Source organism: Lycorma delicatula, chromosome 2 (genome assembly GCF_047948215.1).
Source record: "Lycorma delicatula isolate Av1 chromosome 2, ASM4794821v1, whole genome shotgun sequence".
In the NCBI taxonomy this organism is placed as follows: Eukaryota; Metazoa; Arthropoda; class Insecta; order Hemiptera; family Fulgoridae; genus Lycorma; species Lycorma delicatula.
In genome coordinates this window covers 139462261-139488646 of record NC_134456.1, presented here as the reverse complement: position 1 = coordinate 139488646, position 26386 = coordinate 139462261, and the positions used below count along the sequence as shown (strand labels likewise).

The 26386-nt window shown below is 28.9% G+C and overlaps 1 protein-coding gene across 1 annotated transcript; it reads left to right on the top strand.

The window, feature by feature from the left end:
- The first annotated feature begins 1326 nt into the window (after nt 1–1326).
- Nucleotides 1327–26218, top strand: LOC142319960 (uncharacterized). The gene is made up of 2 exons (XM_075357637.1): nt 1327–1413; nt 25550–26218. The coding sequence occupies exons 1-2, from the start codon at nt 1327–1329 to the stop codon at nt 26216–26218; spliced, it is 756 nt and encodes a 251-aa protein (XP_075213752.1).
- Nucleotides 26219–26386: the final 168 nt, after the last annotated feature.

Below are 26386 nucleotides of genomic sequence, written 5' to 3'. Positions count from 1 at the left end.
TATCAGAGATTTGGACACACTGCGGCACGTTGCACAGGGAAACAGATCTGTGTTTGTGGTAAACCCACATTTATTTTAAAAATATGGTATAAAGTATTTTTTTAAATAAAAGGTAAAAGGTATATGTACGTATTCTAATTCAGGGTCGATTAATTCTACACATACAAATAAACATTAATTTTTTTCTGTCTCTCAAGATGTAGAGATAGAGAAATTAAAAAAAAGCTCTTGAATATTTCTGGAATGTTAAAAAAAAAAAAATTTAGTCTGAATAATAGAATTTTTGTTAAAAATATTCGAATTTCAGTTCTCGTTTATGATACGCTGTTTATATTTAATCTTATCATACGCAGAAGGGAACAATAATACCCACTTTGGAAATTACTAATTTTAATATATATTATCATAGAAATAAAATGATTCGTTTTGTTATTTTCATTGTCTGGAGATTAGATTTATTGGGCCTCTACAAATAGGTTTTTTAGGGATATGCACCACAGAATTATGCATCTGATATGTCATAAAAAATTCATCTGTCGTAAAAACTACGATATAAGTGTAACTAGGCGACAGCCTGTAATTATTTTATGAATAATTAAAGTATATTTAAGGTTCACTATCCAATACATAAATTATTTTGTACGGTATGAAATAATTAAAGCTTCTTAAAAGTTCGATAACACTGGCAGTTTTTTGAGTTGCTTATTAAGGTAGTTAACCTTAATGTTGTAAATACGTAATATGATATATATATATATTATAAAATTATAGAGGGAGAACAACAGTAGATTTTTATATTAAAAAAAAACTGCTTCACTTAAATACTCCTTGAATTAATAAATCTTTCTCTTTTCTACTATCTGCCACCAGAACACAAAGCCTAGGAAATTTCATCTTTAACCTTTTATTGATTTTTATGATGATGGTCAGTGCCAAGTTTGTTAAGTTTTAACAGGTTGACCTTCAAAAACCGTAATATGTTTTTTCTTTCAAAGTGATTTTCGATTATGGTCTGGTATCATCCAGCAATTATTATACTTGGTAAGTAAGAAAAGTCTAAAGCATAACAAAAAAATGATTATAGTTTGGCATATAAAGTGATTAATTGGGCATTAACAAAAGCGTTAATGTTTACAACAGTTTGTTAACAACCAAATTTTTTATCGAGGATTCATCTTCCATTAAAGCACCTTTTATTAAAAAAATTGTTATGTGTTAACGGTCTAATATTCGCCCATACAAAATGATTCTTCTCCGCCCAATTATCAGTAGGGAGATGGGTAAGACGGTTGCGGAGGCATCGCTTGTCCGCATACGGCAGTTGAGATGGGATCAGTCGGCGAAAGGCAGATGAATCTACAGACTGATCTTGGACCTCCAGAGATGGCTGTGCAGCAAACACTGGGAACTGGGGTATGAGGGTACGAGTCCTTACCAGTTATGGGTGATTCAATCCATACTTGTGAGCGTGGACGCTGAGATACTCCATGAATTGCCATTACTGTGGGGAGGAGGACACCGCAGAACGCACGGTGTTCGTTTGCAACATAAGGTCCCTGCAACATAAGGAAGCATGCAGGAGAGAATTCGGCTTGTTTACCCCAGAAAACATCAATGGGGCTGAGGTACAGACCGAACGATCGTGTCAGAGGTATCTACGATGTTGGCTAAGATCATCTGAACCAAGTTGGCAGAAGATGTCCAGGGATGAATAACTACCTCCGAGTCACCCTTGGGACAGGAGTCCGGCCGCAAGGTTGAGATTAATAATAATAAAAACCTGCAGGATCCCGACAAGTTTGAGGCGTGGGGCCAGCAATGTTGGCACGGATGGAAACAAGACACATGAGGTGCTGTGACAAAACCGTAAGGTGGGTCCGTCATTCCATGTTTTGGAGGGGAAGTGATTTTAGTGGGTAAGCTAGCAAGGGAGAGTCCCACACTACTATGGGGGTGTGAGACCACTGGGGCGTATAAAAGGTTTCCCCTCCTTTGATAAAAAAAATTATCAGTAGAACACTAGAAGAAAATATGAGGGATTAATGCGCATACCTGAGCCAAAATCAGTAACTTATAGATTATAGATAAATAAATATTTTATTCTAAACGGTACATAACAATACACTATATAGATCATTTTAAGAATGGATACAATTACTTGTAAAAATAAAAAAATGCACAGCTGTCAGTCTGAGTGTTTAACTAAGTTAAATGAAACCCTAACAATCAAATTACTAATACTTCCATTTAAAATTTATACGCACAAATGACGGAATTATTAGTTTTTCTATTTATGTATCTTAAGTTCCAGAATAACTACAAAATTATTTCTAAATAACTACATTCTAACTGTTGATCAAATTTTATTTAAGTAGACGTGTAATAAACTCAATTTCTTAAAATTTTCTTAGAATGAAAATTATGTAGAAAACATTTAGGATTTAGTAATTTCATTTTTACACATGTTTATTTAATTTCTCCACAATCTATCCTTCCGGATTGTCATGTAATTATTTTTTTCACCTACTTCCGATTATAAAAAGATAAACAGCCGACAATACAGTTGTAGGGCTTTCCCGTCACGCGGATTTTTCTGATGCGCGGCTTATACTCACATGCGCACGCGCGCACATTGTGCTTAAAAACCGTATTCGGTTTAACAGAAATAAATAATAAAATGTCAATACAGATAATATTTTTTAGTACTGTTAGGTAATAACTTAATAAAATGTTTTATTAATAACACTATAGTCCAATGGTGCTTAATTAAAATTTCTATATGCACAGAACAAATACATAATTAGTTTTTACTGATTATCTTCTCTATTGTCCTTCCAGCGTGTTTTTGGACAGATTTGGCAATCAAAGAGCCCTTGCTAGTGATCTTCTGATCACTACTAAAAAAAAACAAATAAACCATTTTCATACTCCTTTCACCGACTAAACAACTAAAAGGAACGAACAAGGAACGTTTCATATACGGAGTAATAAAAAACTACCTTCCACCAGCACGCCAGGGTCGGCGCCGCGGAAGCGAGAGTACTCTCTGTCCCTCACAGTCTCGCGTGCAGCTTCCTATGTGCGCATGTGCACAACAGCCAAACACCACGCACTGGAACTGTGAAGCGCACAGTTCCACACAAAGATTTTTCTGTCTTTTATAAACGGGGGATGGCTACTGACATTAAGCTTAAGGATTATATATTGTACAAGAATAAACAAAGAATTAAAGAAAAAAGGACTCATATTAAATTTTATCGATAATATCAAGTGGAAATAGGGGTTGCTGCAGTTCCACAGTAAGTACTGTGGAACGCGTATAAGTATACACGAGCCACAACTATTTGGTTCCATATTATAGAATATTATTTCAAAATTAACAGGACATGCTTTAGTTAGGATTTAATTACTAAACAGAATATTAATTAATTATTTTTAAATGTAGGATTTATTTATTTAATTTTTGTTGTAGATAAAAAAAAAATGTTTTAATAATGTTACAAATCAGAATCAAATCATTAATAATCAAACCAGAAATTGTTTTCCTTTTTTTTAATAAACCAGCAACAGATATCACTGTATGGTTGCATATCATGTTGTGTGTGAACTGTGAAACAAGTACTAACCTTCTTACCTCATTTACTTGAACTTGTTAACTACAATAATAAAACTGGTTTATTAAAATCAACAAAGAATTATATAGATTGTATTCTTATATTTCACAAAGGTCATACCTTAGGTGTTTACCTTGTATTACGTCAAATTTATGTGACTTTATAAACTGAACTTTCAAAGTTAAAAAATGTAATAATAATAATAATAATCTATTTGATGTTTATAAAATTAAAAAAAAAAAAATTAATGGGAAGAAATCTAAATTTTTTCATAAATAAACAGATCTCAGTTCGGTATATTTAAGAAAATCATGATGAATATTATTAAATTATATTTTAAAAAAGTTTATCATATAAAATCATTTTGTAAAAAATACAAAATCTTGAACATTAATGTAAATTAATTAAGAAAATTAAAACTTTTTTCGCCACTGTAATAGCAATTATATTCAATCGATTTTTATTATAACGTACTGCGTACGTTTCTACTCAAGGTAATTTTTATGTAAAACTTGAAATCGTTTCTTAGAGAAAAATAATGATCTTATAATATAATATACGTTAATTTATTCTCTAAAACATCAGCTTATTTTTTCATTTACGTGAAAATATAATATTTTAGATAAATATTAGATATAATATTTTAGTAAATTAAACGTTTTGTTGCACAAAGAATTAAGATTTGCTTAATGAGGCATATAATGTAATCAATTTATTTTACTTCAATCATGGTTGTGCTTCTCAAATAGAAAAAAAAGAAGAGGAAAGAACTAATTTTTCCTTCTTTTACTAATATTAACTGGATGAAAAAAGTTTGAACATACATATACATTTACGTGTATGTAGTAAACATGTCAACGTAAACATGATAAAGAAATAAAAATAGGCTTGTAATTGAATACTTAAATTAAAAAATTATAAACAATTTCTTGAAAGCGGTTGTTTTCATGACGAAAAAATATAGGGACATTAATATGAAAAAACTTTTATTAAAAGAGCTCATAAAATAAAAAGTGGGGATGAATGGATAAAATTAAGTGAAAAATAATCTGATATAAAGCCATTCATCCAACAATAAAATCTACTTGAATTCAGAAGAAAAAATATCTTATTCACCTATTATTATGAATGAAGAAGGTTTAATAAAAGAAATGGATCAATGGAGAAGAAAGTGGAATAAAAGAAGTCGAAGGTACTATTAACAGATTGTGACAAAAAGAGAATATACACTCTGAAATAAACAGAAAGGAACGGTGTAGGATGTAGATGAGCTGGTGTTATAGATAAGCATTAGGGATCGACACAAATGTTTTTAAGAGGAATGCCTTATTTTAGTATGTCTTTATCTTGTAGATTTGTCCTGTAAATGTCTTATAAAATACAGCCTGTTTTTTTATCTTATACGGCGCATAGTCATGCAATAAAAATTGATCAAACTTATTACGTACTACATTCTTTTTCAGCTTCTTTAGACTTCTCGCCGCAAATATTTTGAAAAATTTATTTGATTCACAATATTAATATTGTAATTCACGATAAGTTAATTATAAGAAAACGATTATCTAGTATAATGAAATGATTTTAACGTTTGGAATAGATTTTTAGTTTTCATAGGTAGAATCTTATGCATTCAAGTATCATCGAAGCAATTATAAAGGAATTGACTTCATTCTTAATTGAGTGAGCATCGAGTATTATTTGTTTAAGGAAATAAGAAACTTGTTGAACGGTGGGAAAATTAGGACAAAATTGAATTTATTTAATGTTAAAGAATACATTAACTTTGATGATTCTAACATAAAAGAGAAGATTGCAAAATTAAACATTAAAAAATTTTTACTAATAAGTAACGTAATACCGGATATATGATTCACTTTATCAGATTTTTCTGTTTTTTTTGTTTTTTTTTTTTAAATTGATGGTGTCGGGTATACTGCAAATGAAATATCGGGAAGAAAGGGGATGAGAGACAGCTTCGTAAGGAGATGCCGTTCACCCGTGCTTTCACGGGTGGGCGGTGGTGATGAAGTGCGGGTGCTCTCGAGCCCCTGAGCTAAAAGACTGAGTCCCGGCGGAGCCGTCCCTTCTGGGATGTCCTCGTTAGAGGCGAAGCACACAGGACTGAGTCCCGGTTTCTGGTGTCGGAGACCGGAACGGCATAGCCGAGCCTGGCGTTTCCCTCATCTGGAGGCTAGAGGCGAAGATACCTCCCGGAAACGTATTCATGCTTAATTGGGGGTCTGGTTCCGGGAGGCAGGGTTTAAAGAAATTGATAATGTTAAGCTTAATGCATTATCATTTAAAATAATATAAATAAGTAAAATACTCGTTTTATTTCCGACAGTTCCCGTAAGACAAATACTTTTATAGTAAAGACTAAAAAGTTCTTTTAACTCAATTCGTTCATGAGGGAGTTCTTCAGAGAATAAATTAGATTATTTGCTTTTATGAGTAAATAACTTTGTTAATTTAATAAAAAAAAAAAAATGACTGTTTAATGTTACTTGTAAATTTACGGAATCAATAATTATTAACATTGTTTTTTAATGTCTAAGAATTTTTATACTTATGTTAAGAAGTATAATTGAATGAGGTTCAAATTAACAGGACACAAGAAAAACTTTAGCAAAAATTAAATTTTTCATTCATTTGAAGTATTAATTCATAAAAAAGCGTTAATTTATGTTTATGAAGAATAGTGAACACTCATACAATGTATAGTTTTATTTTTCAATTCACAATCTTTAATTACCGATAACTATTAAGTTTCAATGAATTTTCACAGGTGTATCTCAGTTCCTGTCCAATGTAACGTCAGTTTACTGAAAAAATAATAAAGACAATATTAATTTATATATTTATTGATGACCCTACTTTGTAATTTTAGCATTTTTAATTCTATTGCACCGTGTTAATTCTGAGTGAAAGTTTTTTCTGCGTGATGTGATATTTTTATTCAAAGCTTAGTGTACGTTAATTTCACACAGTGATAAAAGTATATATCTAATCTAGTTTTAAATAGAAAAAGCAATTTGCAAGGAATGCGATGGCACGTTCTTTCAATTAATCAATTTAATGTTGTTGTTACAACATTCTTTGAATCATACTTAAAACATACTATAAATTTATTTAAAATTGTTATCTCTTTATGTGATATAAAATCTTTTAATTTTTTTGCCAATATTTTCCAAAATATATATATATTGGGTATTAACTACCCCTGTAATATGTTTTTATATGCTCATTTCTTATATTTTTGTTGATGATATAACTAAAACATATACGTCCTATATAAGGAATTATAAGGTCACCGACCAAATTTTGTTTTATTTAAGCCTTCTTGATACTACTAACACTTGTCCTGATGCTGGAGAAGCCAAGCAATGGACAGGAAATACCTTGTATGAAGGTATACAAATTGATCAAGACTTTAAATATTTATCGAATTATGATCAATATTTTTAGTCAGATAAAACTGTTACTAGACGTTTCATAAACTTTATACAATTTTAATTATGGACTGAAAAGTGGGTGGTAGCCTTAATTAAACTACAAGAAAATTGCCATGTAATATAAATTAAAAATAAAACTTTTGATTTTGTTCCAAGCAATTTTTTAATTAAAATTCTACTTTTTGAGTTCTCGCATAGTTAATTTACACAATATTTATCTATTTTTGTTTAAAATAAAGATATTTTAACTATTCGACATCATTTTCGTTTTCTATTTTAAATTTAAAAAAAAATAAAAAATTCGGCATATAAAAAAGTAGAATCAGTAGGAGTTGTTTATGAAATCAAAATCATTACAATAAAAAAAAAAAACATACTGTTATTAAATAAAAAAAATCGTATTTTCGGTTGTACCTCATAGGTAGTAGTAAAAATATCTTTTTCAAAATATCAGGATGCCCAAACTAAACAATATGCATATCCAAAATTTTTAATAAGTTCTAGCAAAACAAAAAGATTAAATTAAAAAACCAAAATAGACATATGCTATAAAATTAAATACGATACGCAACAGTTTAAATACTGTCGAATTGGCTAGATGTACATTAATAAATAGATCTTGTTTTCTTTAACGGACCTTTCGAAGAAAATTACGGTATTATTTTCGATCGCACGGTGGAACTTTGGGGGGGGGGGGGAGTTGAAATTGGATTTTATTTACATTTTGAAGTATGAGGAGTAAGAAAATACCATTCACTTAAAATGTAATTTCCTTAACATAAATAAGAGTTAAACCAATAATTAAATTCCGAATTTACTTTCAAAAATTTGAGTCTTGTCATAGATTTCTCTTTTGTAAAAAAAATTAAATGGCTGTATAACATAATTTTTATTAATGAAGATGGTTAAAACTTCAACATAGGTAATGTAGGCTATCACACTGGAATATTTCCAGACTATATATTGATTAAATTATACATATAAAGTTATATCAAGTGTATTTTTTAACATTTTATATTGATTGTGCGCGCGCGTGTGTGTGTGTGGAGATTCGTCTGTACTTCACTCTAATGAATAAATGATTTTAAAATTACTGTCCCTGATTTCTCATGATTCATAGAAAGAAAGTACTGAAAAATATTATTTTACTAAATATTTTCCAGATTTCTATTGAATTTAATGGTAGCTATTCTAATGGCTGAAATTTGCCAAATTCAATCAATCAGTTTTCTCACCAGTCAGTATCAATAACATTCCATCAATTAACTTCCAGATATATTGACATTTATTTCTTGAACATGGTTCTGCTGGTATATTTTAATAAAATAATTAATAAGTAATATAAGCAAGTAAGTGTTAAGTCCTCAAGATCTTTCGGTTTTTTTCAAACTATCATCAGGAGTTAAAATATAATTACAATTAAGTTAAAAGTTAAAATACGTATACAGTCATGACTGCTTGCATGTTAACAGTACACTGAAGAGAATATAAAGATGGATGCTCTAGTGGATTGAAATGTAATTAAAAGGAAACCATGTTATCAGAAATGATATTCTAGTTATGATTATTATTTCTTTTTATTTGTATTTATTTGTATTTAGTACTTGTTTAAATAATTTGTATTCTTTAAAAAATTTCTGTTCCTTAATTAGATTTTTTTTGGTTATATATATGTGGAATTTTTCTAAATTATGAGTTTTAAAATGATTGTAAGAAATATATAAATTTTAATATTTATTAAGTACGATTAGAGCATTTAAAAATAAAAAAGTTCAGCAACAAAGACAAAATTATTTTTTCTTCTTTAAAAAAATACTACAAAGTAATATTTTTACGTATTATCAAGAATAATCTTTTTTTTTGTAATCTTGTTACCAGTATTATGATACATATTAATGTGATAATATGTATGTGTATCACACACATGTGTGTGTATCTGAAATATAATTTATAAATTTTGAAGTACGTAATTATAATATTAAGGAAAGAACGATAAAATTAACTAGTTCAGGCAATTTGTCATCAAAATAGGCTGTATTTGAAAATCCTTACCTACCGATTGATTTTTTGTCCATGCGTTAGTGGTGATGAGGGAAGCTTAACTCCAGATTTTTAACATCCCCCTCCCATAGATTTTTGAAAAACTCAAAAAGGTTTTTAAATGCGTTTTTCTCTGAACTTTTGCATTTTAGAGAAAAGTTTTTCAAACAAAAAATATAGAGGACATTCTCCTCTACAATTAATGTTTTTGAAGTTTTGCCGTATAATTTAAAATTGAAATACTACGTGGCGCTGAAGTTGTAAAAAACGTTGTAAACGAGTAGACCGGTTTCGAACACGTGCCCAATTCACAATATTTTCACTCTTTCACAAGCTACAACTCCAAAACGGTAAGTCGTACAAGAAAATTGTTTAAATAATAGTTGTCTATTTTTTTTAAGATTAACAGCTTTTCCAAATGCAATACAGACGAAAAACAATTTTTTCCGGTGAAAAACCGAAAAAACATGATTTTTACAACTTCAGCGCCACCTAGTATTTAAATTTCAAATTATACGGCGTAACTTTAAAGACATTATTTGTAGAGGAGAATATCCTCTACACTTTTTGTTTGAAAAACTTTTCTCTAAAATGCATAGATTCAGAGAAACACGCATTTCAAAAACTTTTTGAGTTTTTCAAAAATCTATGGGAGGGGGATGTTAAAAATCTGGAGTTAAGCTTCCCTCATCACCCCTAACATATGGGAAAAACATCAATCGGTAGGTAAGTATTTTCAAATAAAAATACAAATTGACTGTACTAAATGTATATTTTACGATGCGGCCTCGAATTTACATCCTTTTGTGTTCATCGTAAATTAAAAAAAAGAATAGGCTATAGACTTTTTTTTGTGGAAGAGATACACGTTTTATTTCATTATTAAATTATTAGGAGTAAAGCAAATTTTTTTCATGTACTTTTTTAAATCATGCATCACACACTGAATAAAAAGTCGACCCTGAATAGTTGTTATAGTACATTAGAAAAATAAATTAATAAATATTTTACCAGTCGTTTTTGTTCTTAAAATAAACTTTCCAACAAATGTAAAAAAAAAATAAATATATGATTTTATGACTGAAATGATGCGTGAATATACTCGTACTTAATGATAAATTTTTTCAAATTAATATTACACTATTACATCACGCAGTATCGTAAAGAAAAATATTCTTCATATAGTACAACATAGGTGTAAAGTGCCTATGCCGTGTGTTAAAGACGAAATAAAACCACAATGAAATACAGTATTAAAAATCTAACTTACAACAATGAAATTATCATCTGGCATGGCCAAATGGCATAAATAGACGAAACAAAATATAATAATAACCAAATCTTTGAATTCAGATGCACGGTCTTAAGAAATAACAAGGCATTCGATAACATCGTCACATTGTTTCCTAAAATATTTCGGTTGTTAGCCCCTAATTTAAATTTCCGATGCAACGCCGCATAACAAACACAGTCTACAAGGATGTGATGTACCGTTAATTGGGTATCGCAGCGAACACAAACGGGTGCATCGGTCTGAGTCATGAGATGTCCTAGGTGCCCTATTCGCAAACGGTATAGTAATCTCCTCTTGACGATTATTCTTGCGTGAAGAATTCCACGGTGATACAATGTTCTTAAGTGGACGAAGTCTATTGTAGGTGGTAGCATTCCATTCACTCTGCCACTCATTACGAACCATCCTCTTCAGAAGACCGAAACAGAACCTCTTCAGAAGATCGTCCGAAACAACGCGATTAGTGAAAGGAGGCAGCAAACAAGCCCCCCACTTGTCAGGATAGTGCAATATTAAAAATAATATTGTAATATACTAAAATTTCAATAAAAATATATTTTTAAATGAAAAAAAAAAAGAGCAATAGATTATTGAAGTAAGAAATTCTAAAAGTTAATAGTTGGTTAATTAAGATATTTTCTTAAACTAGACACTACCGTCTTATGGAATCAACTGACGAATGGTAGATGGAGTTGTAGAGTGATTTCGGATATCCAGAAATGGCTAGACTTCAAACATGGGGAATTAGGATAATATTTGACCCAGTTTTTGATCATTCACGGTTGCTTTAAAGCATACCTATGCGAGCTGATTATATTGAGACTATGCTGTAGACCAAACGGGCGTGGCATGCGGTGTCAAAGTTGCTGGTTAGAATCATCCGAACAAGGATTGTGGAAGATGTATAGGAATGAATTCCCCCTGTCTTTCCCTTTGGGCTGGATTCGTATTAAAAACAGGTCCAGGGTCCCAAGGAGAAGTAATTAACAAAAAAAAGACTACCGACTTAGTAAACAGGGGTTCATTTTTATTTTTCCTGGACAAAAGATTCTTATGTTAGGATCCTTTATATTGTTTGGGATAACATTTTTTCTGTTGAAGAAAGTATGAAATTAATAAAATTAACTAGAAAAATCATAAGCTACATAGCTCAAAAATATAAATATTAACTCAAATTTTATCTTAAGTTATTATATTAAGCGCGTTGTATCTTTATGTAATTTGAAGCTTACTCGCTTAATTCACAATAACGGTTAGAAAAAGCGAATGTTGTTTTATTATTAGTTAATTTTACGTTAGAAATAAACAACTTTATTTTATTACTGAAAACGTTTTTCGAAAACTGAAGAAATGTTGAAACGTACTCAATTATTTCGTACGTTTTACGTAAGTCAAATTTATTCCTGTGTGAAAAACGTAAAAAAAAAACAAAAAAAAACTAAAATTATGTCTTATAACTAATTGATTTTCATTGTTGTCTTAAGTTTGTCAATTTGAGCTTTTTTTGGTTGATGGTCTTCCATATATCAATCTTTTTTCATCAAGAAAATACTTCAGTCAATAAAATAAGACTACTATCGTTTGTTTATTTGTTCAACTAATTGAGTTTTAAAGCTTCAAACTCATCCTCAAAGCCATAAAGCGATTTGTTTAAATTGGTGGTAAATCGCAAACAAATAATGGTAATAACCTAAAAACAGTTAGAACATAATAAAATCGAAACAAACAGTTTTTAGTTAAATTATTTTGGAATTAACATCGCGTTGTTTTGCATATTTATTAAAATATTTTATGAATTTAGCTTGTAATGTTTGTCGTTTCCATTGATGTATATCTTAATCTTCTTTGGTATTTTAATTTTTATATATTTGTTAATATCGTGATGAAAACAATTGCAATGATTAACACATCAATATAGCACCTGTTTTACATTTAATTGTTAAGTGTTACATTTAGCATCTATATGTTTAGATGTGTTAATATGCATTTTCAAACTTATTATGATTAAATATCCTTGAACTTGAAAAAAAGACAAAAGTTTAATTAAATATTAAAATTTTGTTTATTAATTTGTTAAAAATAAGCGACTGTATTATATTTTCTATAAAAATTCTAAAAATTTAACTATTATTTAAAATTATTATCTAATTTTTTTTTAGTTTTCTAAAAACTAGTTCGATAGTCAAAAACAGCGGTATGTTTTGATTACTGTTATTAGTAATAGTACGTTAGAATACCTCACGAATGGCATTTTCTATATGCTACAAAATTCCTCATCCGTATTCTACGTACAATTTCAAAGTTTCTGTGTAACAAAAAAAAATAAGATGTATTTTTTTCTATTTTATTAAAATTACGTTAAAATTATTTTCCTATAAGAATTATTATTTTATTTGCAGCTTTTTGCTACTTCGTATTGCTGGTTCATTGAGGTAAAAACCTCAATGATTAATTAGCATAAGATAGTATACAATTACAATCTGTCTATATTTTATTAATAATTAACTTGTATTTCATCATTTAATTTACTACATATAACAACAAATGATTAAACATGAGTTTAATTTATTCTTAATTAAATTCAGAAAAAATAATGGTAATAATAATAATAATAATAGAAATATTTTTTTATGTAAATAGTAATAGGAAAAATGTTGCATAATAATTTCAATAAATCATAAAAAAAATAAATAAATAAATAATATTAACATTCATTAATAATAATGAGTTTTTCTTTTTACTTTAGCAACACTATACTTGAAAAAATATTGCCTCTTGATTAATAACTTCCGATATTTTTTTTATTGTTATTTTATTTATCGTAAAACACTTTTTTTACAATCAGAGGTTAATAATCCTTAATAAATCAATATATTTTAAAATAAAAAAAAATAAAAAAAGGAGATGTAGTCTGACGAACCGATGTGCCTTCCCCTTTAAGATCAATGTATTTCATTAATTAAAATTTTATTTGGCTATAACTCTGGAACCAATGAAAGTAAGTACCACTTATGATATATCGTTGAAAAGCTCTCAATGAGGGCTTATTACTACAGTTAAGAAAAAGTCCAAAATCTAGATCTGTTTTTGGATTTTGGGCTTTTTCGACACTTTTGATTCAGCCGATTGAAATCAAAAGGAGAGGTACATAAATAGATGTTACAACGGTCCTAAATCCAAAATTTCAACACCCTACGGCGAATAGTTTATGAGTTATGCGAGATACATAGTTACGTACATACGTCTCGCAGAAACTAGTCAAATTGGATTCAGGGATGGACAGAATGGATATTTTTGTTGAAATCTGAAAACCGAAATTTTTCGCGTTCACAATACTTCCTTTAGTTCGTATAAGAAATAAAAATAACTTACCACAAGATAAATATCACAACTCCTCTACTGGTACTTCACTCACAGCCTCAGTACTAGTATATCGCTGTCATAGGTATTGCTGTCATCCGTATCACTTTCGTTATTTTCATCTAATCATATTATAAAAAATTTCACAGCGTTTTCTAAAATACCTAGTTCGGCATTATATCTATTTTCACATTGTAAGCAATTATGAATTTTTGGTTTCCATCGTTCAGTCCCAATAAAAGTAAATTCATCCATACAAAGATTAAATGCAAAGTTTAACGTCTTCATGTATGAAAGTTACGTTGTGCTTTCCGACCCAGTTTTTCAAATCTGCCTGCATCAGTTCAGTGGGATTTAGTTCAGGGTGGTAGGGAGATAGTCTTAAAGCATCATAATGTTTTTCTTTTACAATCTCGTCAATGGAATATTTCTCGCAGCGTTTATTGTTTTCCTTGATAATATTATACAACTCCACTTTTAAGCCATTTTGAGGAATTGGAATTTTATTAAACTGAAGCTAATTTACCATAATTTCCTTTCTATCATTGAATTAGGAACTTTAGAGAAAAAAAAATATAACAAAAAAAAACACAATTAACTTTTTTTACATTGTGATAAGACGCAGAATCACAGTTCACAGAATTTTTAGGTAGTTTAGGAAGTAATTTATTTTGAACTCATTTAGAGAATTTAGCGTAGTTCATATCATGGTAGTAATCCCCTTTTGTACTAGTTGATTTCCACATCGTCAGACAATCCAGTATAAATCCCATCATTCTTCCTGCATTCAAGATTTTTGTCCTGCTCCTTTACTAATAGGCTTCTTCAAACATTCTGCCGTATTCAATTTTCCAACCCACATTTTTCGCTTATAATTGCTATGAATGGACGTCTCATTTACTAAAACTATTAGTCGATTCGCTTTACTTTTCTGAATTCAGAAATTTTTTGTAAATACGTAAATCTTTGGTACCGAATATCAAATCTTTCAACCAATATAGACTTATTAGACGGGATTCAAATCCATTTAAACTCTATTGCTTTAAGAATCCGACGTAATGATCGGCTTGAATTGTGAAACGCATTATCATCCTTCAGTTTTTTGAGTATTTTATTAACAGAAGGTAAACATATTTTTGAAACATAAAAGTGGTCTATTGTATTACGGATAACATGGATATTAAAATCAACAAACCCTGTGACGGGTTTCGGCCGTTGAGAAGTTTTCCTTGGTGGTGAAAAAGACGGTGATGAACTGCTGGAATTTTTTTTAATCATTTTTTATGCGAGCGATAAACCTATTCGAGACACCAGTGGCTGCACTAACCTAACACGTTCTATAATTTTTTTAGGGTCATTTATAATGTCACCTTTCTCTGCTTCCTCTGTCATGAACTTTACGTCATTACGACATTTACGTCAATTTCACGGGATTGACTATGGAGTAGTTTAGTTTCCCCAATTTTTAACATTTAAAATTTTATTTTTCGATTAAATTATTCAAATATAATATCATGCCAATATTAATTCACAAAAAAATACATAGTTGAAAACGGGATACAAAACATTAACTGTTATAACCTTACTCAAATAGTATACAGTGAAAAGGTGAACAAATGCTTGCCAATCACTGAAGCTGGCAATTGTATAGAACAAATTGAATTGATTCGTAAGACTTGCAATATGTGATTATAATATGCGTACATTTGAAGAAATAGGCTGAAGGGAACGTTTCAACAATGACTAATGATTTCTAAGTTTTAATTATCAAGAAAATTTTAGTTTATATTATATTTTATTATCGTATCTTTAATTTATTTACGGCAATGAAAATAAGAATCAAAATAAATATGACATAATTAGTCATTTTACGTGATCGAGTAAACAAGCTATTATAGTTATACGTTATGGTTGTGATGAGTCGTAACTAGTTGTTATTTGAAACGACTATAGACGATTGGCTGGTAGTAAAGAGGAAGAGGGATTATGTTGACGACCACGCACCCAAGTGGAATGCCTACATCTGTATACGTTTATACTCGTAGCTTATTATTACAAAATCACTTTTAAATTTTAATATATATATGATTTTTTTTTCTGAAGATAAAAATCTTTAGAAAGGTTTCATAGCATATTTGTTTTTAAAAAATCGTGTAAAATTGTTTTATCTTTTTTGTTTATGAGGTCTAAATATATATGAATTTAAAATAACGTAAATTTTATAACCGTCAAGGATATGATTAAGATAGAACATCGCAATATAATTTAAACGCATGGAAACACATTTGCGTAATCAAATGGTGCGTTTATTTTATATCCAAAGATATCTGTGAAAATAATGTTTAAAAAACAAAGTTTTTTGTTTTTAAATAATCAAAAAGGTTTTTTAAGGAATCTCTGATTTAATTTCTAAGACTAAGATCAAAAATTTTACAATTGTTGATGTAGTAGTAATAGATATTATATAATATATATAATATCTATATATATTATATATATAATAATAGATAATAGCAATAAATAAAATAATTACCTAATCAAAAGAAAACGTAATCATAGTCTATTTAATTTCTAACCATCTTTTAATTATCATATTTTTTTCGGGAAAAATAATCTTTTCATTACATTCTGCTGCAATAACATAACTTTGTACGGCACAATAAAATTCTGTGTAAAACAGTAAATGATAAAACCTTGACGGTATAATATTGCTGATTAAAACACTACTGCTCAATCACCTGAAGCAATTTTCATAAATTTCTTTTAAAAATGTTCATAACAGTTTCTAAGTTAAAGAATTATTAAAGCTAGGTACTGTTGCCTTGTGAATAACAACTGCTAAGCTTTCACTATTTTCAGGGTTTTCATTTTCAAAACATGAAAATTGGTCTCTCTGGAACTCTAGCTACGGAACGATCAGAAATTATATACTCAGGTTTGAAGCTTTATACTAAAAAAGCCAATTGATAAATTTTAGTAATAACAATCATTTTAAATTCTATTTAAAATTTTTTTCATTTTTTTTGGAACGACGATATTCTGTTTTTAAAAGATGTATTGTTTTTACAAAATGTATATATAGCTAATAGACACCAACCTTAAACAGTAACTCTGGCAGCAATGCCTTTGTTTGAATATTTCTTCTTAGGTGGTCTGTAAAGAGGGAAAAACCGGGCTTTGTTTCTTCGCTCTTACCAGGTTGAGAACATTAATTTTTACCCAATAAATCATTTTTTTTTAATTCTCACAACAATTGACCATTATAAAACATATTATTTGATTTTCACAAGAATTGATCATTATGAAACATATTCTTTTATTTTGCGATGAAATAGCTAAAAGTAATTTTAAACCGTCATTGTAAAAGCGCAGAAAAAGTGTTTTCAGAAAATTAATGATAACTCGGAAAATAATATAGATAATAGATCTGAAACTTCGGATCTGTAAACTAAACAGATTAGAATATTTTTTTTATAAATTTCAGAAAATTCGGGATCAATAATTTTTTAATAATAAGCAATCAAATTAGTTCTACGTATCAAAACGGCTAGAAAACGGGGCTTTTCATGCCAATAACATATTTTAGAAATAGCGTAGAAAATCTAGTTTACACTAAAAAAAAATAAATTAAATAAATGAGATAAAATTATATTTGACTTTTATTAAACATAGCTTTATTAATTTTGTTTTTCTAACATAAAGTAGCAAATCAAGTATATACTAGTAAACCTTCAGATAGGACAGAATTTGGGTGTCGTTTTCCGCTTACTGGTTAGATGCATGCCTATTTTTCATATAAAACACTGCACTCCATTTAGCACAAATAAAAATTCACTTAATAAAACCAAAGATTTGTATTAACATTTTAAAAAAGGTAAAAAAGTTTTCCTTTATATGAATTTGGAATGGGAGTAATTTTTTTTACAATTTTAAAAGGAAGCAGCCCTTCCACCTAAAACCTATGTTTTACGAGGTTAATTCTCCGTGTAGATCCCCTAACTGACTCGGAGAATCAACTTTTCTCAATAACTTTTTCAAATTTTTTCCTCAAGTTCTTTTCTTAGTTGGGTATGCTGAGAAAACTTACTGTAACGGACACAGCGAGTAAAAATGTTAAAGTCGATCTAAGAAAAGGTCACTGTTGAAGTGCAGCTTAAAATTAGATTTACTCTACTGGATTAGTTACTTTTTGTACGAGTAGATATTTTGTATAATTTAATTAAAAATATATATATTATTTTCTTTTATTTAATTAACATATTTTTTTATTTTAAGAAAATAAAAAAAAATATTAAATTTATTTTCTATTTTTTTTTTTTACCTGCAGTATACAATGTTATTGAAGAAAGGATATACGATGTTACTGATGCTTACTTAGAAACTGGTTTTGCTAATTATTTTTATTATTAAAACAAAGATTATGGATCGAATGCTGACAATGATAATGCATTACATTTTACACTGTGTTTATACAAACGTCCGTTGCATTTTATAATACGTAAAAGGAATACCCGACTGGTAATTTTATTTATAAACGAACATATGTATAGAAAAAGTATTTACAAATAGAAAAATATATATTAAGATATATAAGTTGAAAAAAACTCATCCTATTAATAAAATCCATGTAATTAATAATATCATTTAAAAAAACATTCGGTAAAGAATTAAAGTAGAAATGGGAGCCTGGAATATTGAGATAGATTGAATGTAATTCACTTATCACTTATTTATAATGAAAAGTGTAGTAGTATTTAATCCGTGTAATATGTATTCATCTAGTGTAATTATATTCAACAGCTATCGTTAATTTAAATAAAATAGAATTATTTCTAATGTTGGATCAAATTTTTTCATGTGGAATAGTGAAAAAAAGTAACCGTTATATCTTTTTAAATCTTTTAGCATTTTAACAATTTAAGTATTGGTTAAAAGATATATTTGAATGAAAAACTAATAAACAAAAGCTAATTTAATATGAAACAATATTTTTTCATATTAGGAATTAGGAAGGAATAGTTTCATTTACCATTTTATTTCATATGATTTATGAAATATTTAGTTAAATTTTGTTACATTCTTAGATAAATAAATATAGCTCACTGGACTGATCTAGCGGTAAACTCGTTGTCTCAAATCATTTATTTAACAGCTGATTTTCGAAATCGAAGGTTCTGAGTTTCAAATCCTATTAAAGTTTAGTTACTTTTATACGGAATTCAATACAAGACAGTAGATACAAATAATGGTGGCTGGGGTTCAATTAATTCAATTAACCATACATCTCAGGAATGGTCGGCCTGAGTCTATATAAGACCTTATTTACACGCCATACATATCATCCTCATCTCAATGGACCATGCCGGGGGTTACTTATTGTCAACTAGTTGAATTGATTACAATGTACACACTAGGAATAAAATCAAATCAATGTGTGTTTATATTACATATATATATGTTCAAATTTTATTTTATACTAAATACATCGATTTCAATTTTATCTTTATTTCTATACTGTTGAAGAAATTCATCTGGTGGTCCTGTATTGGCTTTCTATCAAATAACTTATGTTGAAAACTTTTAAACGAAGAATTAATTGTCGAATTACATAATGTAATTTTTTAAATTTTATTTTCGTTATTGCTTAATAGATATGCAATGATATACCTACTTACGCGGTATTATTCTAATATAAAAGTATTTTTGCGTAAAAACTCAAGAAAATGATTAGAAGGTAAAAAGATAATACGACTAGATATTCTACATTTCAGTCGACCTAAATAGGTCGTTTGTAGTTTATTTTTGATGTTTTTTGCATTCTTTTTCTTAATTTTTATCATAAAGCCAGTTTTTCGGTTTTTTTTCAACATTTTCTTTTTATCAGTTCCAGCTTCAGTAGCCGTACTTTAATTAAAAATAAATTTATATATTGTAAGTTGGCTTCAAACTATGAATGATATTATTACTCAATTTATAAATGGTTGGTGTATAAAAAAAACTTTTTTTGCCTATCTGTTAGCATTTACAATCGGTATTTCATAAGGGACCATAAGTAAATTTGATTAATGATAATTACGTGAAGAGAGGTCCCCGACGAAACCCCTCATTAAAACATATAAAGGTACAACATTTCATATAATGATAAAGCAGTTGTATAAGTGGTCCAAGTAAAGTTCAATATTAACATAGCACTAAAAAATAAATTACAGGTAGAAAAGAATCAAAATAAAAACAATGTCATCAATACCAATACATGAATACAACACTATAAATAAAACAAATATTCGAAGGTAATGGAAGTATTATTAGTATTAAAAGACGATAAATTTTGACTATCAAAATGAAGTTCACAACACAATGACAGACTCATTCTGTGTTCCTACTCCTACGTTCCTTCTCCCGGTCACTCCTCCGGTTACATCTCCCAGGTCGAGCACATGGAAATGTTTTATTCACCTGGTTTCATCGCTGTCGACCAATAGATTTGCTGCCTCCTATTTATATGTTTGTTTAACCTCTGTTTGTGCCCCAAGCCAAATTTTTAGATCTTCGTAGACGGAATGTAACCCTAGACATGAATTTCTCTACCTTTAACAAACCACAGCGCCTCTTTTATGGTTCTCACCAATTTATTATGGAATCTGAATTATTTCAATATTGCTGTTACTCGTACCTCTTATTTTTCGGTTTAGCCTCCGGAACCACCGTAATTTATTATTTCATAGGGTGAATGAGGATGATATGTATGAATGCAAATGAAGTGTAGTCTTGTACAGTCTCAGGTCTACCATTCCTGAGATGTTTGGTGATTGAAACTCAACCATCAAAGAACAACCCTATATTATCCACGATACACCAGAGTTGGATCCCATACGTCCAGATAGGTTTAAGGATAACTCTGTAGATCAACAGTAACGATCAACATAACCATAACTGTGAGTTTCTGCCCAGCTATCAGTTTAGTTCACTATACTTCATTTAAAACTGTTTCCTCTTTTCTACCACGCATCCCTTCCACGTCATTAAAATTACGAATAATTAAATTTAATTAGGGTTGATAACAGAAACTAGAAATTAAATATTTATAAATAAAATGTTTTACATTGTCTATACAATTAAGTTCTCCTTTTTATATTTGCGTTTTAAATTATATTAAAGCAACAATATTATTTATTTAATAAAATTTTATGCAGAATACTGAAAAGTTTGTTCATGATTTTTTTTTTTTTTTACTTTTTATTTCCCGTTTAACAACTATGATAAAATTAAAAAGAGATATAAAATTAAGTCTGAAATTAAGATTAATTAATTAATTAAAAATACATTTAAAAACTATTTTTATGTTTGTAGCTGATCACCGTGAAAACCGTACTTCTTCCTAAAAGGAAGAAGTTCAAATCTTTGAAAATAATGAAACCTTTTTTATAAATTACGATTAAATAATAACGAATTATCTTTGTAAAAAATTTTGGTTCAACTTCCATATTCGAAAATTTAAATAAAATGTTTATAAATCTCACTTGTGGTCACTATGTATCAGTTTTACATCGATATTTTGCCACAAATCCAGTACACGATAAAGACATTCTGATTAAAATAAAATTTTTTTGTAAAAAATTATGAGAACTGAATAAATTTCCAGAAATATGTTATGGTTAACAAAACAGATATTAAAATAATATAAAGGAAAAAATTATGAAATTACATTTTTATTTTGAAAAAAAAACATAACATTTATTATTTCTTTTATGTAGGAGCAAATTTTCTTCAATTCAAAAATAATTAGATTTCACTTTTAGGAGATAACCTATGGCAGTAAGCCAAAGAATCCGACGGATTCTAAAAAAAATTATATGGATTATTATATCTCTATTTTTGTTTAATCACATTTTAACAAGACTTGTCTTCATTGCAACAACTTTACACACTTTTTATGTAATATATAAATTGAAAATAAACCTATTTTATAAGGTTAAAACAACTGATTGTATACGCTCTTAAATCATGTATATAAGTTCAAGAGATTAAAGCCAGAAGATAATAGTTTAATTGCTTAAATGGATAAAGATAATTGCTTAAATAACGGTCCGGCCTTGGGAGGCAGGGAAAAAAGTGTAAGTATGTAAATAAATCAGTTATCACTTATTTTGTATTATTTAATTTTAATTACATTATTTAATTTTTTGCCTAACCACAACTGGTTTATTTCTCTTAATGGCTTTAATAAAATATAAAAATACTTGGTAGTCTTCGAAATATTAGACTTACATGTGATCAATTTTCAGACACACACACACACAAATGCACAGCTGTCACGCTTGCGACATAATGTAAGCTTCGTTTACGTTTTAAGAAAAAAAATTATTTATTATTTTTACTTGCTTGTAAGAAGAAAAGGAAGTATTGTGATCGCGAAAAATTTCAGTTTTCAGATTTCAACGGAAATATCTATTTTGACCATCCCTGAATCCATTTTGATTAGTTTCGGCGTGACGTCTGTACGTACATATGTACCTATATATGTATGTAGTATCTCGCATATGTATGTATAGTTATCTCGCATAACTCAAAAACGATTAGCCGTAGGGTGTTGAAATTTTGGATTTAGGACTGTTGTAACATCTAGTTGTACACCTCCCCTTTTGATTGCAATCGACTAGACCAAAAATGTCCAAAAAGTGCAAAATCCAAAACATTTGAATCTTGGACTTTTTCCTAACTGCAGTAATCAGCCCTCATTGAGAGATTTTCAACGATGTATCATAAGTGGTACTTATTTTCATTGGTTCTAGAGTTACAGCCAAATAAAATTTTAATTAATGAAATATTTTGATCTTACAAGGGAAAGGCACATCGGTTCGAATTCGACTTCATTTCCCTTTTTCTTTTTAATTTAACTTTTTCTATTTAAATATATTAATTTATTAATAATTATTAACCTCCGATTGTAAAAAAAAATTACGATAAATAAAAATTCAATAATAATAATAATTTTTTATTTATTATAATAACACAGCAACTTTACAATCTGTTCAGCAAAATAATTGAACAATAAGTGAATAAGATCTATATTTGAACTAATATTAAGTAGTCACAGACCCAGTGGCCGGTGACTTAAAACAACGAAACGAAACAAACGAAATAGAAGAGCACTCAATAATAATATAAAAAAATATATCAGAAGCTATTAATGAAATAAAATTGTATGTACTTTTCGTTTTAAAAAAAATGTGTATATGTAATTTAATAGACGTACAAGGAAGTCATGTGGTTCCCACATCAGATTTTTTTTTATGACTACAAATATGTGTAATTGTCCAGTTACAGTATTTTACAATAACAATTTATAATTATTGTACTAAATTAATTTTGTAGCGTGTTAAAAATGCCAAGTCTGACCGGGATTCGAACCCAGTAATGATTAGTTAATTAACCTAATAATAATTATTAAAAAAATAGGGTTAGTCTGTGGAATAAGGTTACTGTTATAAACTTTAATTAATTAATCTTTTGACTAATATTAGATTATGGAATAATAGATATAAGAAATAAAATGTAAAAAAATTGAAAATAACTTACCTTTAATTTTAAATACTGAAAAAATGGTAAAAATATGAATCCAACTAAAATATTGTGTTTTATTAAAAAAAAACAAAAAAAATTTATTATGATTAATAAAAGTGCAGCACTAAGAATATAATAATATTAATTACAACGAAACAGTAAAACTACACTTATAATACGTGAGGTTAGAAATTGATTCCAGTACTGATCCTATATGCTGACCAAGGTGGCAACTTATCGACTGACATGTAAGCTGTATGTAGCATCATAAGATAAACCAGCATGCAGCCTTCCTCCCCCAGAAGGACAGAAATTTCAAAACAGGTTCAAACTAACAGTTAAAAAAAAGGAGAAACAGCTTTGGTTTACCTTTGGTCTGCAGTTCTGACCATAATTTTTTTCACATATTATTATTACAATGTTTATACTTTTAGCATATTTCCCGTAAAATTTGACTTTCGCTTGTGCATTCACTTTTTTATTTATTGGTTAAAAAAAAATAGTTTCTTTTTTAATGAATAAACGTTAATGTTACACAAATACGTAAAACAGACATAAATAATGAATTAAATATGTTGTATTAGTTTGACATTTTAATAACCTAGCATTGAATGACCACTTAATAATTTTGATTTTTAAAAATCGAGTCCTGGTTTAATTTTTTACACATTTTCTACTTTTTTTACACCAATTAAAAAAAATCTGATAAAGATAAGATATTTTAAGTAATTGTATATTTTTATCAGTTTATAATTTTAATATTTTGAGTATCATTTTTATAACAAATTATATTTCTAAAAGTTAGTATATATTTTTTTTATTTATTAATTAATAAAATTTAAAAAAATACACTTTCTTAGTTTGTAAGTCCGTTAGTTTGTTTGTTTTGTTAGTTAGTAAGAGGATTTTGAATGAAATTTAATAATCTTCCTTATTTGGAATCCAGTATTTCTTTTGTTTGAATAAATGTAGATAATGCTGTTAGCAAAATAATTGTTTTGGTTTTTTATTTATTAATTTAATTGTGACAAAATCTAGATCGATATTTTGTTAATTTTCAGCATATCAATACACTTTTAATTTTAACATATGATTTTTAATTTTTAGGCTAGATTGAGATAATGTCAAAAAAATGTTAATGCCTTAATCTTTAATGAAATTCTGAAAAAATAAAATATTAGCCCGGCGTCAAATCATGAGAATCAGGTGGCTATGCGTACTCCCAGCTAGATCAATCCACCGACCAGGAAAACGTTATTGAAGTTTTGCGTGATAATACGATGGTGTACGTTTAGCTGGACGTGAGAGGATTGTACTGTATTCTTGGCCATTTGAATTTAATTGTGAAATGATACAATTTTCTAGTAAATTTAGAAACAAGATAACATTATTGTAATTTCAATAAAAAAGAAGTGCAATATATTTTTATTTGTTTAAGAATACAAAAGATTTTTTTGCCTATAACAAAAATTCTTTAGAAATTTACATAGATATTCAACATCCAAGATTCTCCTATGTTGCTGTTTAAGTGGTTGTTGATGAACAGATAACGAGAAATATAGTTTCATCACTAAAGATTACGATTTCAAAGCTCTGATTTAACATATCTACAAAACACATATACCTCGCCATTTTATCTGCATCAGAGATTTCTTATATAATTTTGCTCGCCTATTGAGACAAAGAAGATAAAAGAGAATGGAATAATTTGTCTTCCTCCAGTGTTATATCTGCTTTTAGATATATTATCATTTAAAAAAAGCTTTTTATATTTCAGTTTTAAAAAATAAAATAAAGAATAATTAAATATTTTTTATTTGGGAAAACTGCACTAAAAATATCTTAGAAATTAAACAAATAAGAATTCTTTTGTTTGGTATTGAATTTATTAAAAAGAAATTCTATTCATTTAACATATTTATTTCTCAGTTAATATAAATTACATATTTACTTATCTCAAACATATTTTTCATATACACTGTGTGTGTGTATATATATATATTTATTTATTTCCAAAATATCAACAAATAAAAAATACTTTACAACAGAATCTAACAATTATCGGATGTAAAAGAAAGTTAAAAAATTATATTTTTCTATCTCTTGTTATTCATGATTTTTAAACAATAGACAAAAATAAAAAGATTACTTGATTATACTCAAAAACTGAGTCTAATTATTTAATTAAAAATATTTAACAAAAAATTATTTGCTGATAATTAAAGTGGAAAAAGATTCGATGGCAAAGACTGGGTACTGAACAGGGCGTCCAGCTTCTGACAGAATTGCAAGACTGGATTCATGATGTTGTTGAGGCAGAGGCTGAACTGGATGCTGGCGAGATGTGGCAGGCATTCCAATATGTCTGTTTGTTGAAAGCTAAAGAACTGCTTGGAGTATCGAAAGGTCGATTGAGAAACGGAAGAGAAGCCTGGTTTTGGAAAGGCGACTCCGTCAAGAAGGCAGTGGCGGCCAAGAGGGCAGCATTCAGGGCGTGGTCGAAGTGTGATCCACTACTAACAATAGAAAAAGAGCGGCTACGACAACAAAAAGTTGAAACAAAGAAAGCCGCGGCAAAAGAAGTAGCTAAAGCCAAAGCTGCTGCGTGTCAAAAGTTCTATGAAGATCTCGAATCTCCGGACGGCGGTGGGATGATCTTTAAAGTGGCGGCACAGCATCGAAACAATGCAAAAGCAATAACTTCACCTACGTTTATTGAGGATGCAAATGGCAGGCTGCTTACTGACGACCACGACACGCAGGGATGGAGAAACTACTTTGATAATCTGTTGAACGAGGAGTTCCCACGAACCGAATACCCATCCTGTGAACCCGTCTCAGGCGAAGAAGTAGAAGACATAACCGAATTGGAGGTCGAAGCTGGACTGAAATAAATGAAAAGAGGTAAAGCAGTGGGACCGGACGAAGTGCCCATAGAGCTGTGGAAGTCTGTTGGAGCGATCGGCATCCTCTTTCTCTGTATTTTGTTCAACAAAATTAAAAACGGAAGCTCGGTGCCTGCGGCTTTTCGTCAAAGCTTCCTCTTGCCGTTCTTCAAGGGC

Excerpts from the sequence above, each read along its gene's own strand:
- LOC142319960 (XM_075357637.1), top strand. The coding sequence starts at position 1,327 with ATGGGATCAGTCGGCGAAAGGCAGATGAATCTACAGACTGATCTTGGA. Across the intron at positions 1,414-25,549 it reads AGCAAACACTGGGAACTGGG|TGGAAAAAGATTCGATGGCA; the intron begins GTATGAGGGTAC and ends TGATAATTAAAG.